The 17,113-nt window shown below is 37.8% G+C and overlaps 1 protein-coding gene across 1 annotated transcript in view; it reads left to right on the plus strand.

The window, feature by feature from the left end:
* Positions 1-17,113, plus strand: part of PLA2G4A (phospholipase A2 group IVA) — a 161,404-nt gene that overhangs the window by 69,755 nt on the left and 74,536 nt on the right. Inside the window, exons 4-5 of the mRNA XM_043923575.1 lie at positions 6,593-6,741; positions 7,529-7,642. Coding sequence (XP_043779510.1) covers positions 6,593-6,741; positions 7,529-7,642 — 263 coding nt within the window. The remainder of the gene's footprint in view (positions 1-6,592; positions 6,742-7,528; positions 7,643-17,113) is intronic.

Raw genomic sequence — 17,113 nt, forward strand, 5'->3', positions numbered from 1 at the left:
ACTAAACTGTTACTGAAATTCATATGTTTATAGTGGAGCTAACCATCGCTTTCCCAGGGCTTATATCAGTAAATGAGCCGGCATAGTGCAGGGAGTGCTGAAGAAGTCTGAGCCCGAATTGATGCATTCAAACCGTGGTGCTGGAGAAGACTCTTGAGTCCCTTGTACAGCAAGGAGATCAAAAAGGAAATCAATCCTAAAGTCAATCCTAAAGGAAATCAACCCTGGATATCCATTGAAAGGATTGTTGCTGAAGCTTCAATACTTTGGCCACCTGATATGAAGAGCTGACTCTCTGGAAAAGATCCTGGTGTTGGGAAAGATTGAGGGCAGGAGGAGAGGGGGTTGGCAGAGGATGAGGAGGTTAGATAGCATCACCAACTCAACAGACATTAATTTGAACAACCTCTGGGAGATAGGGAAGTACAGAAGAGCCTGGTGTGCAGTCCATGGGGTTGCAAAGAGTCAGACGTGACTTAGCAACTGAACAACAAAAAGCGTGGGAATAGTGAAAAGGTTGGCATCATAAAAAAGTTTATTTTTTTAAATCTTTAAGTTTAAAAGCTGTAAATTCTCCAATTATTATTCCTAAATCATAAATGTTTAAAGGAGTGACCCCATTGGAGAATAGTATTCAGAGTCATTTTTTCAACAAATTATTATTTAATTTTTGGTCTTACTATGGCATTCATACTTTGGTGGCAACTGAAGCAGAACACTTGAATGTTAGTCTATCACCTTAAATAGAGTGCCAGCTCACACACCCTCATGTACTTTATTCTTGGATTTGTTTTCATTTGGTCACTTGAAAATGTATTTAATGGCTAGAGAGAAACAGACATGAATTAATTTGTTGTGCTTAATATAGTCCACAGGCAGAATAACTCCATGACGAAGGTTGGTGAGCTTGTTGACTTCTCAATGCCAAAATGTTTCTATTTTCTGTGGGTGTTATTAAACCATTGTTCTTTATTTGATTGTCATGTGTGTGCTATCTGCTCAGTCGTGTTTGACTCTTTGCAACCCCACAGACTATAGCCCATGAGGCTCCTCTGTCCACAGAATTCTCCAGGCAAGAATACTGGAGTGGGTTGCCGTTTCCTTCTCCAGGGGATCTTCCAGACCCAGGAGCCGAACCCAGGTCCCCTGCATTGCAGGTGGATTCTTTACCATCTGAGCTACCAGGGAAGCCCGTGATACATGATTGTCATAATGTACTTTAAACCCCACTTTTCAAACATGTGTGCCTAAGTATCATCTGATGAAGTTGTAAAAATGCAGATTTCCAGGTCCATGCTGAAGACTCTGAAAATGCAAGGTGTCTGCATTTTAACACTCCAGGTGATTTTGTGAAGATGCTTTAGTGGACTGTGTTTTGGGAAACACTGCTTTAAGCTCACTGTCAGTGGATTGCAGCTATTCAGAATGGGATTTTTTTTGTTTTTGTTTTTAATTTATTTGGCTGCATTGGGTCTTAGATGCAGCACTTGGCCCTTTTGTTGCATCATGCAGGATCTTTTGTTGTGGTGCACAGACTCTCAGATGTGGCATGTAGGCTCGGTAATTGCAGCTCATGGGCTTAGTTGCTCAGAGGCATGTAGGATCTTAGTTCCCTGGCCAGATATCCAACCTGAGTCCTCTGCATTGAAAAGTGAATTCTTAACCACTGAACCACCAGAGAAGTCCCCAAAATGGGATATTTTGCTGTAGATTTGGGGGAGACTTTTCCTTTCGTTTGTTTGTTTGTTTGTTTTGCTGCATATATCACATGAATTGTAACATTATGGGGCATCTTTGAGCTTCACCAGTGGCTCAGCAGTAAAGAATCCACCTACAATGCAGGAGACTCTGGAGAGTCGGATTTGATCCCTAGGTCAGGAAGATCCCATGGAAGAGGACATGGCAATCAAATCCAGTATTCTTGCCCGGGAAGTCCCATGAACAGGGGAGCCTGGTGGACTATAGTCCACGGGCTGCAGAGTCGGACACGACTGAGCGACTAAGCACAGCACATGGACCAGCATTATTTGAAGCAAAGGGTTTAAGGTGCTGCTGAGCAAGGTGGGTGTGAGAAGCAAATGGAGCATATTTAAAATCAAACTTGGAGTGTCGAAGCTGCCACCAGCTCCTGGGATGAATCATATAATGTCATCATATGACTCAGACAAAACTGAAATGACAGATGGCCTTGTTATGACTTTAGGCGGGCACTCCTTCAGCTACTGAAGTTTATGAGAAGTTTTACAACCCGGGAATTCTGAGGTTATTTCTGATGCGTGTAGTTTCATGTCATCTTTATGGGAGCGAAAAAAAAGATCTGTATCTCACATCCCCAACATTTTTGTTAGTCACGATTCAAACAAAAGGATACGATGTAAGAAAGTCTGAGCCCACACATTGCATCTTTACCACCCATTTCGTTGGAGCTAATCAAGGTGAAGCTGAATCAGTGACTCAACACCCTGTTAATCCGATAGGCCTTAATTCACAAAGGCATGAAATAAAGTTTTTTTTCATGTGTTTCACTTTCTTCTCCCCTTAATGCATTTCTAGGAATTACTCTATAAAGTATGGCTAAGTTTTGCTGCCAAAAATGGACTGATGTCCCCTTTCAAAGCTTCCTGCCAATGAAGATTATAGATTTTTTTTTTAAAGTGAGCTGAGATATGTGATTCTCTTAACCCAATTTTAAAATAGCCTCTTAAAACTTCCTTTCATCCTGTGTTGTCCACCACCGCTACAGCTGTTTCTTAACTTGCAAAGATAAGCAATGATGCCGATTTCAGTATCACGGTTTGCATCTGTCGGTGGTTTTCCACTGTCTAGCAGCCTTTGATGTCTCCTCTTTGATGTGTCTTATTAATGAAGCAAAACTAGAAAAACCACCAGTCTTGACAAAACTTTTAGAGTATTGACTGTATTCAAAAGTAAAAATAAGAATCTAAAATGACAAATTTGCACTCGATTTCAATTTTTTTCTTTTTAAAAAAATGTCTGTTGGACTTTCCTGGTTGTCCAGTGGTTACAACTGCACTGCCAATGCAAGGGGCATGGGTCACTTCCTGACTGGGGAACTAAATTCCTCATGCCATGTGGCATGGCCAAAAGATTTAAAAAAAAATCTGCCGATGTTCTGATATATAAACACAGGGCTGGCATCATGTTGTGTGGTATTTTCTTAATTATTTTGCAAGAGTTAGAATCTGGAAAAGCATATGACCCAAGGAGAGTCCAAAATGACAAGATGGTAATATCACTAGTTGATTCATGCCGCTTCAATTTGCTGCTTCCTGCCCCTATCTAGTTCCTCACAAAGAACTTCACTTTCTACTTTCTCTTTCTTGTTTGAGTGGAGAAAAACTGTCCCTCCTCTTTTTCAAAGATTCAAATAAAGATCAAACCACATAAGGCCATTTCTCCACCTACGATTTAACATTATGTATGTGTAACGACCTGGGTGACTGAGTTACTAGTCACTAGTTTAGTGTATCTGCTTGTCTTCCTTGCCTCTAAAATTAGGCTGTTAGCATTTGACTCACTTCCATGTTTCAAATCTGCATTTTCATGTTTGGCTCCCTCAAACTGCTTCTTGATGGGCAGTCCCTGACGTTCAGTAGGCACCCAAATATTTGTTGAATGAATGGATGATGTTTACCATGTTTACTTCCCCTTCCTGGCATACTTTTTGTTTTCAAGATTAGCTTTTGCTTGGCTTTTTGTTTTCCAATATTTTCTTCTTGTTAAATTGCTAAGTTGGGTCTGAGTCTTTATGACCCCAGGGACTGTAACCCACCAGACTCCTCTGTCCATGAGATTTCCCAGGCAAGAATACTGGAGTGGGTTGCCATTTCCTTCTTCATTTCTAATATTTCGGGGGTTGGGGGGGGGAAAGAGTGTTAGTCCCATAAAAAACTAAACTTACGGGATGAGGAAGGGCTACATTTTTTTACATTTAATGTGAAGTGCCAGTGCATATTCTCTTTGAAAGTATGTACTTCTACTCAGAAAAGGAAAGGTATTTTTCTTTATAATCTTCCACCTCATGCTAGTCTAATAATTTTATTTAGTTATTTTTGGCTGCTTTGGGTCTTCTTTGCGGCATGTGGGCTTTCTCTAGTTGTGGTCTGATTGCAGTGCATGGAATTCTCATTGCAGACGCTTCTCTTGTTGTGGAGCACAGGCTCTAGGGTTAGGGGCTTCAACAGCTGTGGCTCTCAGACTCCTTAGTTGTGACACCTGGGCTCTAGAATACAGGCTTTGTAGTTGTGGTTCATGGACTTATTTGCCCCACAGCATGTGGAATCTTCACAGACCAGCAATCAGACCTGTATTCCCTGCATTGGTAGGTGGATTTTCAACCACTGGACCACTGGAGAAGTCCTCTACTTGCTATTCTAAATATGTAGTTTTATTTGTGGTTTGCAACCCTGAGCACTGGTGACATGGCAGAAACATGGCTAAGGAAAAGGAACGGTCGTCTCTTGGTTGAGGAGTGGGTTGAGTCCCCTCGTAGCATGTCCTTCTCTTCTTTGGCCCATTTTCTCTTGCCATCCTTCCTGTCTAGTCTCCTGTTTTCTAATTTGTCTACTATTGATCTGTCGAGAGAAAAAAGCATCAAGTTAGAAATTGCTATATATAAATGTTTTAAACCAATACATTGTGTACCTTACACAATGTTATATATCAGTTATATCTCAATATGAAGAAATACATAAATTCAATGAAAATAACTAGCTATTTCCTTCTCTCTAAAATAAAGATATCAAAAGTGTGAACAGACATGACCTCCTCAGGTCAACTGAGTAATTGTTTAAAAATGCAGATCCCCAATCTCACTATAGATCTGATTATGGGTCTTATGGAATGAGGGTCATAGTTTTGTGTATTTAATCAAAACCCTAGGCATTTATCTTATACTCTCAGTTTTAAGACTCAGCTGCCCTTGACCAATGATGCATAAACTCCAAGTGGAAAAATTAACTAAATGACAATCCCAAAGGCTTATTCTTCATTTGTAGGTCTTCTAACTTAACAGTTAAAAAAAAAAAAAAAAAGCCCACTTAAAAAGTCTGATGACCACAGAGAAGAACTGTGATGGACATCAATTACATTATTTGACCATAACTATTGTAAAAGGACAAAGTATATTTTTAAAAATTGTTTTAAAAATTATTCAAAAAATTATTCTTTGAAAGCCAGTTATTTAAGAACTATTGTTTTTGCTTTTCCTTTGTTTACAATTTTTGCATCTTTTTTTGGTGAACTTCTGCACCTCTCTCTCTCACTTCCTACCCTTACCCTCTTTCTGTTTCCACTCTCCCTCTCTTCCCTTCCTCCTGTCTCCCTTCTTCTCCAAAACTCCTTTCTAGCTCCTCTTTCCTTGGCAAGCCACCCGTTATGATCACATCTTTAGCACTTAGGAGCGTGATTTCATTGAGAGAATGGCCGTTGCAGTTGCGTCTTGCTCTGATACTTACTAGCTGTGTGATATTAACATTTCTCATTTCTTGTCGTCTCAACACTAAAAGTACTTTATAGTGCTGTTTTGTGAGATTAGAATGAGATTCATGCATGTGAAGTGCTCAGCAGATATCCTGTCAGTCATCATTCGATGGCTGGTTTTCGTGGTTATGAGTTATAATGGCCACACAGGAGAGGATGTGTTAAAGAGAAAAATCAAGTCCTTAGGTTAGGAGACCTTAAATATTGTGATAGTTGTTAGATTCTGAAGATACAAAGAGGAGTTCCTAACCTCAAGTTGTTCACAGTCTTGTAGGAAAAGTGCAGTAGTGTAAGATTCAGAGGAGCCACTAAAGAGAGAATGATCAATGTTTCCACACACAGAGTCAGTTGCCTTGCTATTAAAAATATATATAGAGAGAGGGAGGAAATTTAAACAGTTCAATGCAGTTATTTCTCTCAGTTTAAAGTGATACCCATATCATGTCCTGACTCAGTGGGTCTTTACATGCAACAGAAAAAGCTGTCACTTCCTTGATACACTCACTTCCATCTGATTGAGTACCGCTATAATAAATATAGAAATATGTATTGACTACTATTGTAAATGCCTCCCCTTAGAGTTTTTCAGTGTACAACCTGTACAACCATCCAAGGCATCCTTATAACTATAAACAGTATTTATGTCACACTGGCTTTCATTATTTGGTTTGGCAAATAACATAGTTGGGTAATTTTTCTAATATAAACAATCATGATGATCCTGAGCTCATAATCTTGTCACCATGTAGTCCTGTGGTAGAGGTTATGTTGTGGTTAGCTAAAAGAGATTGTTATCATTGTCTGTAGTTGGACTGAGATGTTGATTGCAGTGGTCTAGACAGTCAGAGGAATTCTGAATAGATCACCTAATAAATGATTCCCTCACAAAGGACTGTTAGGAAGTCCAGGGGTGTAATATGTAGAAAGTATATAACCTACAATGTTCTTCCATTATATATTATTTGGTCTCAGACATTTCAAATATGTAATTGTAGATTCATTGAAAATAACCTGATAACACATGTCGATAAAAAAAAAGAGAATTTAATCACATTTTTGCTTCCTTCTCACTTGTGTTTACTGTCTACAGTTGACACTCCAGACCCCTATGTGGAACTTTTCATCTCTTCAACCCCTGACAGCAGGAAGAGAACAAGACACTTCAATAATGACATAAACCCTGTGTGGAATGAGACCTTTGAATTTATTTTGGATCCTAATCAGGAAAATGTTTTAGAGGTAAGTGAGTCATTGGGGGATAGTGGGTCAGTGGGGGTCAAGTGAGTCATTGGGGGGGTGGTTATCTTCAAGTTGAGCTTGAAAGCATCACATTTTTCCTCTCACTGCCTTCATTCTTCTCGGGTAGGCAGCTGGAGTCCAGCTGGCAGTATACGGTAGATGAGCTTCTAGCTGCCACACATCAAGCTATGTGAGTGTCCAAATGCAGGAGTTAGGTGGGGCTAGAGTCTTTAATCCTCACCATGTAGTTTGCTACAGTCCATGGGGTCACAAGAGTCAGACGTGATTTAGTGACTAAACCATGCCAATCAATTGCACTTTGGAGAAAACATTCTTTCTGTTTTAAAAGGGGGGATCCAAGTACAAAGGATGAAATATTGCCAATTGATTAGGACGTCAAAGTAAGTTAACTTTATTAGCTTCAATTTGAAATACTTAGCTTTAAAATAAGTTCACATAGATCTTTTCCAACAGTTGCAAGCGTTTTCTACATTAACTTCTTTCTCATATTCCAAAATAGCGTTTCCTCTGAGAGGGGAGAAATTTCATTTTTCAAAATATGATAATGAATAGGTCAATCACAAAAGTGAAAAAGTGAATGATTATGTTAGAAACTCAGAAAGAAAAGACAAAGTATTATTACTAGTAGAATATTTAGGATTTCAAATGACTATTAAATATTATTTGAAAAATTTCACTTTTTTTAAGTATGGTGGAGATTTTAGATACAATTTCCAAAGATCCCAGAAAAAGTTGATACCTGTGCTCTATTTTTTACTCTCTACAGATCACATTAATGGACGCCAATTATGTTATGGATGAAACTCTTGGGACAACAACGTTTCCAATATCTTCTATGAAAGTGGGAGAGAAGAAACAGGTTCCTTTTATTTTCAATCAAGTAAGCAACACAACAGGATTATTTTTCAACCTCATGTCAGATAAAATCTAGTTAATCTGTAAAGTTGGAGTTTAATGTTTGGAAATCCTCTTCCTTCCTTTCTTTTTTTCTTAGGTGTGCTGCATTTCTGAGATTTCAATAATTTTTTTTAAGAATAATAAGACTCTAGAAAAATTATTTACACTGAGAAAACATTAGATTCTTTTTACAGGAAACTTACTTTTACAGGAAACTAGTATTTTACAATAAGAAATGTAAGCAACTGGTAAACCAGGATTCAGAAAGCATGTCACTGCATTAATTTATTCTTGTTGGGTGCAGCTCAGTGTTTTTGTCCCTTCAAATGACTTTCCAAATCTCTCTCCTCTCACTCAAATGTACATATGCCTTAATCTTACCTCCTTTCCTAATAGTTACCATCCCGAATTATCTCTTTCTTCCTGAACCTCCATGATAATTACATGTTGTTCATTGGGACTGAATCTTTTAACCTCTTCAAACTAAAATCCTGTAGGCCAGGAATTTAGAATAGTGGTCATGCATGCTTAAGAACTGACTTAAGCCCTGAGGACTACTTGACCAGCTCATCCAATCAGAGGAACCCTGGTGCATTGTGAACACTACGGTCGCACACTCCCCACTGATCCCTTTAGCTGCTCCAGGAAGCATGTCTTCTATATATTTTCTGTCCAGTGCCAAGAGATACACTGGCCACATTTTAAAGTTATTTCATTCATATTTCACTCTTTCAAGTGTTTACTGGAGTCTACCCATCATTGTGTTGTGTTCAAGGCATCTAAAGAAGAAGAAGATATAGGAAGCTCTTCCCTCAATTATCTTCATCTGGGGCAGAGGTGAGGTAGAGGTTGGGAAAGCAAATAGATACAGGGAGATATATGTGATGAAAAGAAACCACCACACAGCAAGATTAAGCATCAGTGAGGAATATACAGAGTGCAGTGGGAAGACAGAATAAAGAAAGATGGTGTTATGAGAGGAGGCCAGGTGTGGATCCATATCAGTAGGTGATTTTGAGCAGGTCAAACCGTGAACATAGCTGTTAACACCTTGTCATTTGAAGCCAGGTTGTTTGGTGTTTAAATCCCACCTTTGTTTCTTACCATCCATTTCATCCTGGCAAAATCACTTAGCTTCTCTGAATGTCAATTTACTCATCTGTGAAGTGGAGATCCCTGGAGAAGGAAATGGCAGTGGGTTGGGCAGATCCCCTGGAGTAGGAAATGGCACCCCACTCCAGTATTCTTGCCTGGAAAATTCGGTTCACAGAGGAGCATGGTGGGCTGCAGTCCATGAGGTCTCAAAGAGTTGGACATGACTGACTGAGCATGCAAAGTGGAGATAATATCTCACAGGAGAATCACTATGATTAAATGAGTTGCTTCTATTTATCTATATAATTTATATATAATATATAGAATAGATTGTAATGCATATTACATTTAAATGCAATCTGATATAATTATTACTTATATTTATATAATTTTGTATGAAATATGATCATATATTAGTGTATACGTTAAGTATATAACAGTACATATAAAATGTGCTCAGTCGTGGCCAACTCTTTGAGGCCCCGTGGACTGCAGCCTGTCAGGCTCCTCTGCCCACGGAATTTTCCAGACAAGAATACTGGAGTGGGGTGCCATTTCTTACTCCAGGGGATCTGCCCAACCCAGGGATCAAACCCACATTTCTTTCATCTCCTGCATTGTCAGGCAGATTCTTTACCACTAGCACCACGTGGGAAGCCCATATATAAAATATATAACAATAATTGATTATAAAAATATGTATAATATTCGCATAGATTAGCCATCCATACATATAATACTCAGTGGCTCATACATGTGTGTGTGTGCCTGTTAAACAATATGTATGTTTGTAAAAAGCTGGATTTCAGTAGGCAGAGAAGCAGTTATGAGCATTCTAGTTTCTAGTAGAAACTGCCAAGGCATGGAATCTTGAAAGAAGAAAGCAAGCCGAGGCATGACAAGTTACACAGCTTGGCAGGTACCTGCTGGTAGGCAGTGAGTTGAGAGTTAGAGATGGTTAAAGGTTAATATTACCTACGCATGTTACTAAGGTCAGTTCTCAACAGACCCTTGTTGAGGGCTTTGTAAGCATGACTGGCATTTCCAAAATGGAACGGTTTTTTCTGCTTTTCAGTCTGTGACTCAAAGATTGATTTTAAGAGAGGAAACTGTAGGAAAATATGCATCACCTCTCCTGTCATTTCCTATGCTCAGGTGTGTGATTGCCGGGCTCTGAAACAGACTTTCTGCGTTCTTGAATTTTGAGTAGCTTATATAATTATTTTCTTTACCGTGCTTGAAAAAACAGTTGGCCAAGCAACTTTTTTTTTTTCATTACACCATTCTCCAGAGTCCTTTGTAGTTTCAATCTGAGAGAGAGTTCTTTTTTTTTAAATTAATTTATTTTTAAAGAATTATTTCTTTATTTTTGGCAGCACTGGGTCTTCATTGTTGCCAGCTAGCTTTTCTCTAGTTACAGCGAGCAGGGGCTAGTCTCTAATTCTGATGTGCAGGCTTCTTGTTGTGGGGGCTTCTCTTGTTGCTGAGCGTGGGCTCTGAGAGCATGGGCTCGGTAGCACGGCCTCGGTACTTGTGGCACATAAGCTTAGTTGCTCTGAGGCATATGGGATCTTCCCAGTCCAGGGCTGGAACCTGCGCCTGCTGCACTGGGAGCGCTGAGTCTCAACCACTGGACCGCCAGGGAAAGTCCCTCCATTAACTTATTTCTAGATACTTTTAAATTCATGAATTTCTATGCACTAGAAAGAATGTCTTGCTTATCACTTGACTGTTTTTACCCAGAAGTTTTCAATGCTTCCCCTTTACAGATATGGAAAATGATAATTTAATAATTAAAATCTAATGATAATGTAATAGTGATATCTAATGAAAATGATAATGTAATAATTTAAGAAATCTTTTTCATGCATCTTTGAAGTATTGACCTAACCATAGCTTATTTTTTAATATGAGAATCTGAGTCTTTACAGTGTACCTAAAACTTTGCTTCATATCAGGAAAGCTATCAAAAGTTTCATTTTCAAGGAACTAATAGTCTGTTTGGAGAAGGAGTAAACATTATGATAAGCTGATTAAGTAGTAGAATAAGCAGTCTCATGACACACCTATTCATTGATTTATTTATTCAATACTGATTGTGTTCCAGGGAATATTCTAGGTGGTGGGCAGACAGCAGAGGACATGGTAGATGATGGTTCCTGGGGAGCTTGCATGTTGATGGGGAAAGTAAATAGGTACCAAGAAACAAAAGGATAATCAACATAATATAAGCCAGTGATAAATACTATGGGGAAAATAAAATAGAGGGGTGTGATAGAGAACAGCTGGTGGGCAATGGAGTTTATATAGTCAAAAAAGGCCTTTCAAAGGTATTATTGTTTTTAAATTTTCTTATCAAAATTTTCAAGCATATATAATGTTGAAATATTTTTACATTGGACATCCATATAAATGCTACCTAGATTCTACAATTAACATTTTATTCTTTTTGCTTTTCACATATCTTTCTATCTGTCCATCCATCAAACCATCTTGATACATACTTATGTATGTATGTGTATATATATATATATATATATTTTGTGGCCATAATAAGGCTCGTGAAATCTTAGTTCCCTGACTGGGGATCAAACCCAGCCTCTTGGCAGTGAAACTATGGTGTCCTAACCACTGAGCATTCAGGAAAGTCTCCATCTTGATACATTTGAAAACAAACTGCAGGTCAAGAGGGATGGGACATATGTATACCTATTGCTGATTCATGTTGATGTTTGGCAGAAACCAACACAATTCTGTAAAGCAATTATCCTTCAATTAAAAAATAAATAAATTTATAATTAAAAAATAAAGTAGACTGCAGGCAACAGCCTGTTTCATCCCTAAACACACTTCAGCACATCAGTAACTAGAGTTCAAGATTTATGAATTGCAATGCAAGTACAAAATAAATCATGTAGACAATGTATAAAATGAGAATTATAAGAATTATTCATCCTTTTATACAATTTGCAAATAACAATGGAGCACCTACTGTGTGCATAGTCTTTAGGCATTACCTATTCAGCAATACACAAACAAACAGGAATCCCTCCCCTCCTGGAACTCATATTCTATTGAATTGGTCAAAAAGTTTGTTTAGGTTAGTCCCCTAACAGCATACAGAAAACCCGAATGAAGTTTTTGCCTAACCCAATACCTAGTAAGATAAATAAGTAAAGGATACCTATGTTGGATAGAGAGCTAAATAAATCAAGGAAGGAGGAGGGGAGTAGGCATATGTCTGTGAAGAGGGTTGCAAATGCATTTCCAAAAATGTGACTAAGAACAGCATCTGTGATGATATCTGAAGGCAGAAGGCGCTCGGAGTGGGAAGGTCTTGAAGCAGAGGTTTGCCTGACTTGTTGAGAACAGCGAGAGGAAGAGCGTGGCTGGAGCACAGTCGTAGGGAGGGTGGCCGGAAATGAGGACGGGCGTGTGGTCACAGTGGACCCTTGTGGGTCAATGGTGGGGGCTTGCTCTTAAAGGAAGGATATGGTTGGGTCACTGAAAGGTCAGAAGGCCATTCCGGTGGAGAGAAGAGTCCTGGACCTTTGTTCACAGTTCCAGGACTAGAAAGGACAAGAATGTTCAGGAAATGGTGTTTAGACAAGTGCCAGTGGGGGTGGGGTGGGGGTGGGAAGGGCATTCATGTGTGAAGGAAGGTACGTGGAGATCAAACCTCAGCAGGGCTCAAATTCAAGATGCTGAAATTTGAGTATTATCTTACTGATATCAGTGAGTCATGGAAGGGTTTTGACCAGGTCATGGGGGAATTTAGAGCAAACAGGATTTGGCTTTTTCTTCAGAAGTATTACTAAGTCAAAAGTTGATAGGTAAAGATATAGAATGTTTGATATTGAAAACAAGAAGGTTGATATAGCTTTAACAGACTAGCTCTGTTGAAAGTGGCAGGTATAGATGTAAAGAATACAGGGTGACATGAGCAAAAAATAAGTGTGGCATTACCTTTAATGTGTTGAGACAAAGAAAATGGAATGATTGCTCAGTGACAGAATCAGCTGAAGTTGGAAAGCAGGAAGTTCTTCAGCTTTTCCTGGGACTATGATTTATCATTCAATTCAATTTTAGAATGCTCTCTCTCTCTTTTCTTCTTCTTTTTTTTTTTTTTTTTTGAGGGAGAAAACCAATTTGAGCCCACAGTTTTGTTTCCCAGCTAACATTCATAAAACCTGAGTTAGGCTGTGCTTGTTGGAATCATAAGTTTGGAGAGAGTCAGAGTTGTCTTGCGAGCGAGTCTGGTGAGACGTGCAGATTTTCAGACCCTAGGCTCAGTCAGACAGACAGCCGTCTGGGTTGGACTCATGATTTGGCTACTTATTCACTGCATGATGTTGGATGAATTTTTTTTTTCTTTTAGCCATGCACTTCTATTTGTGAAGCAGAGTTATATGTAGTACCTACCTCTAAAGGTTGTGGTTATGGTTAAATGAGTTTATAGATGGAAACTTTTAGAGCAGTGCCTGGCCCACTAAGCACCAAATAAATATTAAATATTCTCATTATAATTTTACTGGCTGGATTGAAGTATTTCTCAAGTGCTTCATGAACCTGACTTAACTATTACTCTTGCTGATTTGAACTTACTGACCGAAATGAACTTCTTTATATACAGGTAGAGACTGTACATTTAGTGATCATTGTTTCAACCCAGTTCAGAATCAAAACTGCTCTAGTCACCCATTACTGAATATATCAAGTGCGGTGTTTGTTGCAGTATCCCATTTTTAAGTGGAAAGATAGGGTTTCTTCCAAATTTAGTATGTTTTGTGTAAGCAAAATCACCCACTTCAAGAAAATCATGAACATGCTAAGGTTTTGAAGTTAGATGGGTAAAAATTACACTTTTTCAATTCTCTAGATAAATCTTTATCTTGGCCAATACTCTGAGGAAGGTGGTCTCAGATTTCCCACTGTATGGTGTTTCAATTGGACATATTTATTTATAAGTTAGTGTTATTGTTTTAAAATAGCCATATTTCATGGTTTCTGTGGTATCTTAACTTTGACTGAATGTTTTCTTTGGTTATTGCGCATTCCTGACTGCAACTTGAAGATGAATGAGAGAGTCCTATGGAAAAGATAGTGACAAAATTAAGAAAAGCTAGTTTTGATGGTGAGTTAGTATCAGAATGATTGCATTGGAAAACTGTGTATTGATATGTGAAGGCAAAGACTACGATTTAGCACAGTGAATGAGACAGAGCAGAATTTGGAGGGAAAGCAAGAGAAATATAAAATTTTGTGAGAAATTTGGGAGATCTTCAGCTAAGATGTGAATGCCATTGTATTAAAATAGGGCAGAGTTCAGACATAGGCCAAACAATTCCTGACTTTATGAGAGAACGCATTTGTATTTTGGCATGCTAGCAATGGAAACTTACGTGAATCTATTTTGATACTTCTACAATTTATAACTTTTAAACTTCAGGGCATCTGAGAATGCCCTTGCATCCTTGGGATCCTCTTCTGGATCGAAGCTTCATCAAGGACTAGGACACTTTCAGTCTATTTAATGTTACTTATCTGACCTGACAGGCATCAGATACTTTCATTTTTGAAAGAATGGATAAATGAATGCCCTTGTGGGAAACACAGAAAACCTGAAAAGTGCTCAGACGAGCATAATGAAAGTAAATGAAGTTTAAAAAAGAGAAAAACTTAAGAGCATGAGAGACTCCCATTTGAAAAAGAGTAGTATTTTGGTTTCATAGTAGTGCTTTAGGAAGTCTGGTTTATTGTATGATAGCTGACAGTTACACAGTTCTTTCTGAATTTCCAGTGTCCACGTTAAAAAAAGGGAATTTATGGAAAAAGAGACTATTGTCAAATGTAAACAGGAAAACTCTGTGATAAAGTGAAACATGGCCACAAAAATAATAGTGTATTTGTTTGCCTTTCAAATCTTTTAAGACTGTCTGGGATATTTTGGGAGGTACAACAGCTCTGAATTCTTGGGTGATGGATTATATGATTCCTGGTAGTGAAAGCAAATTTAATTTTATTAAGAAACTGTATTTGTTAGCAAGACTTACTGTGGTGATCCTATTGCAATATATACAGATACCAAATCATTGTTATGTACCTGAAACTAATATAATGGTATGTGGAATTATATCTCAATTAAAAAATGTTAGTTTACAGTGATATAAAAAAATCATATGTATTTTAAAAAAATGCTTTTAGCAGTGTATCATTCAACTTTAAACATGCAAAATTTATTTAGCTGTGACTTGTATTGGTGAGATTATAATTTCCCCTCTGCACCTGGATTGCCTACTTTTTTACATCCACATCCAATTCCTTCTTCATAGGATGAAGTTACAGTTTATACAAACATGATTCTTTGTAAAAATGACCCTTATTTGTTGATATAATTTTTTTGTTATCTTGCCTAGGTCAGGTAAATACAGATAAATTAGAAAATATCATGTCAGTCTCTTGAAAGATGTAATGATTATTGAGTCAACATGGTGATAAGCTGCTCTTTGTTTCTTACAAGGGGGTAAAATGAGTAAAGTACTTAGAAGGGATCAGAATTCAAAATAAGTTTTATTGAAAGTAAAGTCTGTAAATACTGGAGTGTTATAATAAGTGATGGTGTGGCATATTTGAAGAGCTCTTTACTAACAGAATAGATTTTCAAGTTAAAACTTATTTGACTGTGTGTATCCTTTGGAAATAATTTTAAAGGACTTTCTTAATGCTGGGCACTATGCTTACTATATTCGCTTTATTATTTCAAAATAACCCTGGGGAGTTTACAAGAGAATTAGTGGGTTAAATACCTTAAAAATTATTTTTAAGTCTGAAATGACTTTAAAAAATAGTTTCTTATCTATAGTTCCCCTCCCCTGACTGCCCCAACTGAACATCTTCCCCTGTAAGCATCTAAAACTGTTTTATACTGTGAAATTCAAAAAAGAGATTGTTGTTTCCCCCTAGAATATGCAGTAGCCTGCTTTTTATATTAGTAATTCCTAGAAGAGGTGGACTTCTCTTCATTGTTCTGACTAAGTGTATTTAGGGGTTGAGGAGACCAGGGAGATTTGACCACCTTTCCTTTTAATAGCCTTGCTAATGCAAGCAACCTGGAAGAGGGTGATGCAGAACTGCTTCATGCAGTGTGTGGGAAGGAGTTTTCAATAGTTGTTTAATGCCTCATAGGAAGTACATATTTTTGTAGCTCTTTTATCTGTAATGATATGTTCCAGGTGAAAGATGCAGAGAGATTGTGAATGTCCATCTTCATAGCATGTCTGAACATAGAGCATCAAGTGGGAGAATTTAAAATTTCTTCCAGGTTGTGGGTGGTCCTCTGGGGCAATACATGGAAGTAAGGACCTGAATCCATGTGACAAGGACCATGGCAGCACCTTCTATAATACTCCAAATTTCAGAAAAGTCATGTCTTCTCTTCTCTCCTCCTGCCTTCGTTTAAAGAGTCTTCTCAGTCTGTCTAGGATCATGAGTGTCTTAGCCAAGAAATGTTGCATTTGGATGTAGAAGGGACATTCTCATGGAGAAAATAAATATGACCATAAACAGAGCAGTTAATTTTCCTTCTATTATTGTTGGGACAAGTAAGCATTAGATATATTCAGGCATCAGATGTTTTTAAATTTAAAATATTTAGAGATCTACCAGTTGAGAAGCCAGCTTTTTTCCACTTTCTATCACGAGGTGTCATATTGAATTAGGAAGCCCATCCCAACTTTGAATCTTTCCATGAGTTAGAAAACTCCGTATTGTAATCTTGTTCTTTTAATTTCCATTCTTTCTTGGGGCTTTTGCCCTTTGTAGATAAAAACAGTAAATCTAGTCTCATTTTAATATCAGTTTTCATGTATTCTTTTTTTAAACAAGCAGACTGTGTTATATCCACTTGTTTTTCTTACTAAATATCTAAAGAATTAAACTCACTCAGTGTAAAATGCTTTCCAAACCCCTCTTTGGGAAAGACTCCATTTGGAATGTGGAAATAGAAATGTGCTGAAATGTGGTCTGAGCAGTGCTTTCCTTGATAGAATGCACAGCAATTACATAAATTGTTTATAAGCCAATCACCTTTTTGATTTAAAACTGAATTACAATTTATCTAGGTACGCATAATTCCATTTGTACTGGGATTCTTGATTATTTTATCAACTTCAGAGTAATACTGAGTATTCATAGAATTCCTTATGAGAACTGCTGTGTGGGTGGGACCAGCCTATGATTTTTTCCTCTAGTAGCAATGAAATGTTTCTTGACTGGAAATGATACCTTATTTGCTCCTCTTCCACACACACATGCACAGTAATTCAACAGATACTTATTGATTGTATGTTGTATGCCAAAC

Source organism: Cervus elaphus, chromosome 14 (genome assembly GCF_910594005.1).
Source record: "Cervus elaphus chromosome 14, mCerEla1.1, whole genome shotgun sequence".
In the NCBI taxonomy this organism is placed as follows: Eukaryota; Metazoa; Chordata; class Mammalia; order Artiodactyla; family Cervidae; genus Cervus; species Cervus elaphus.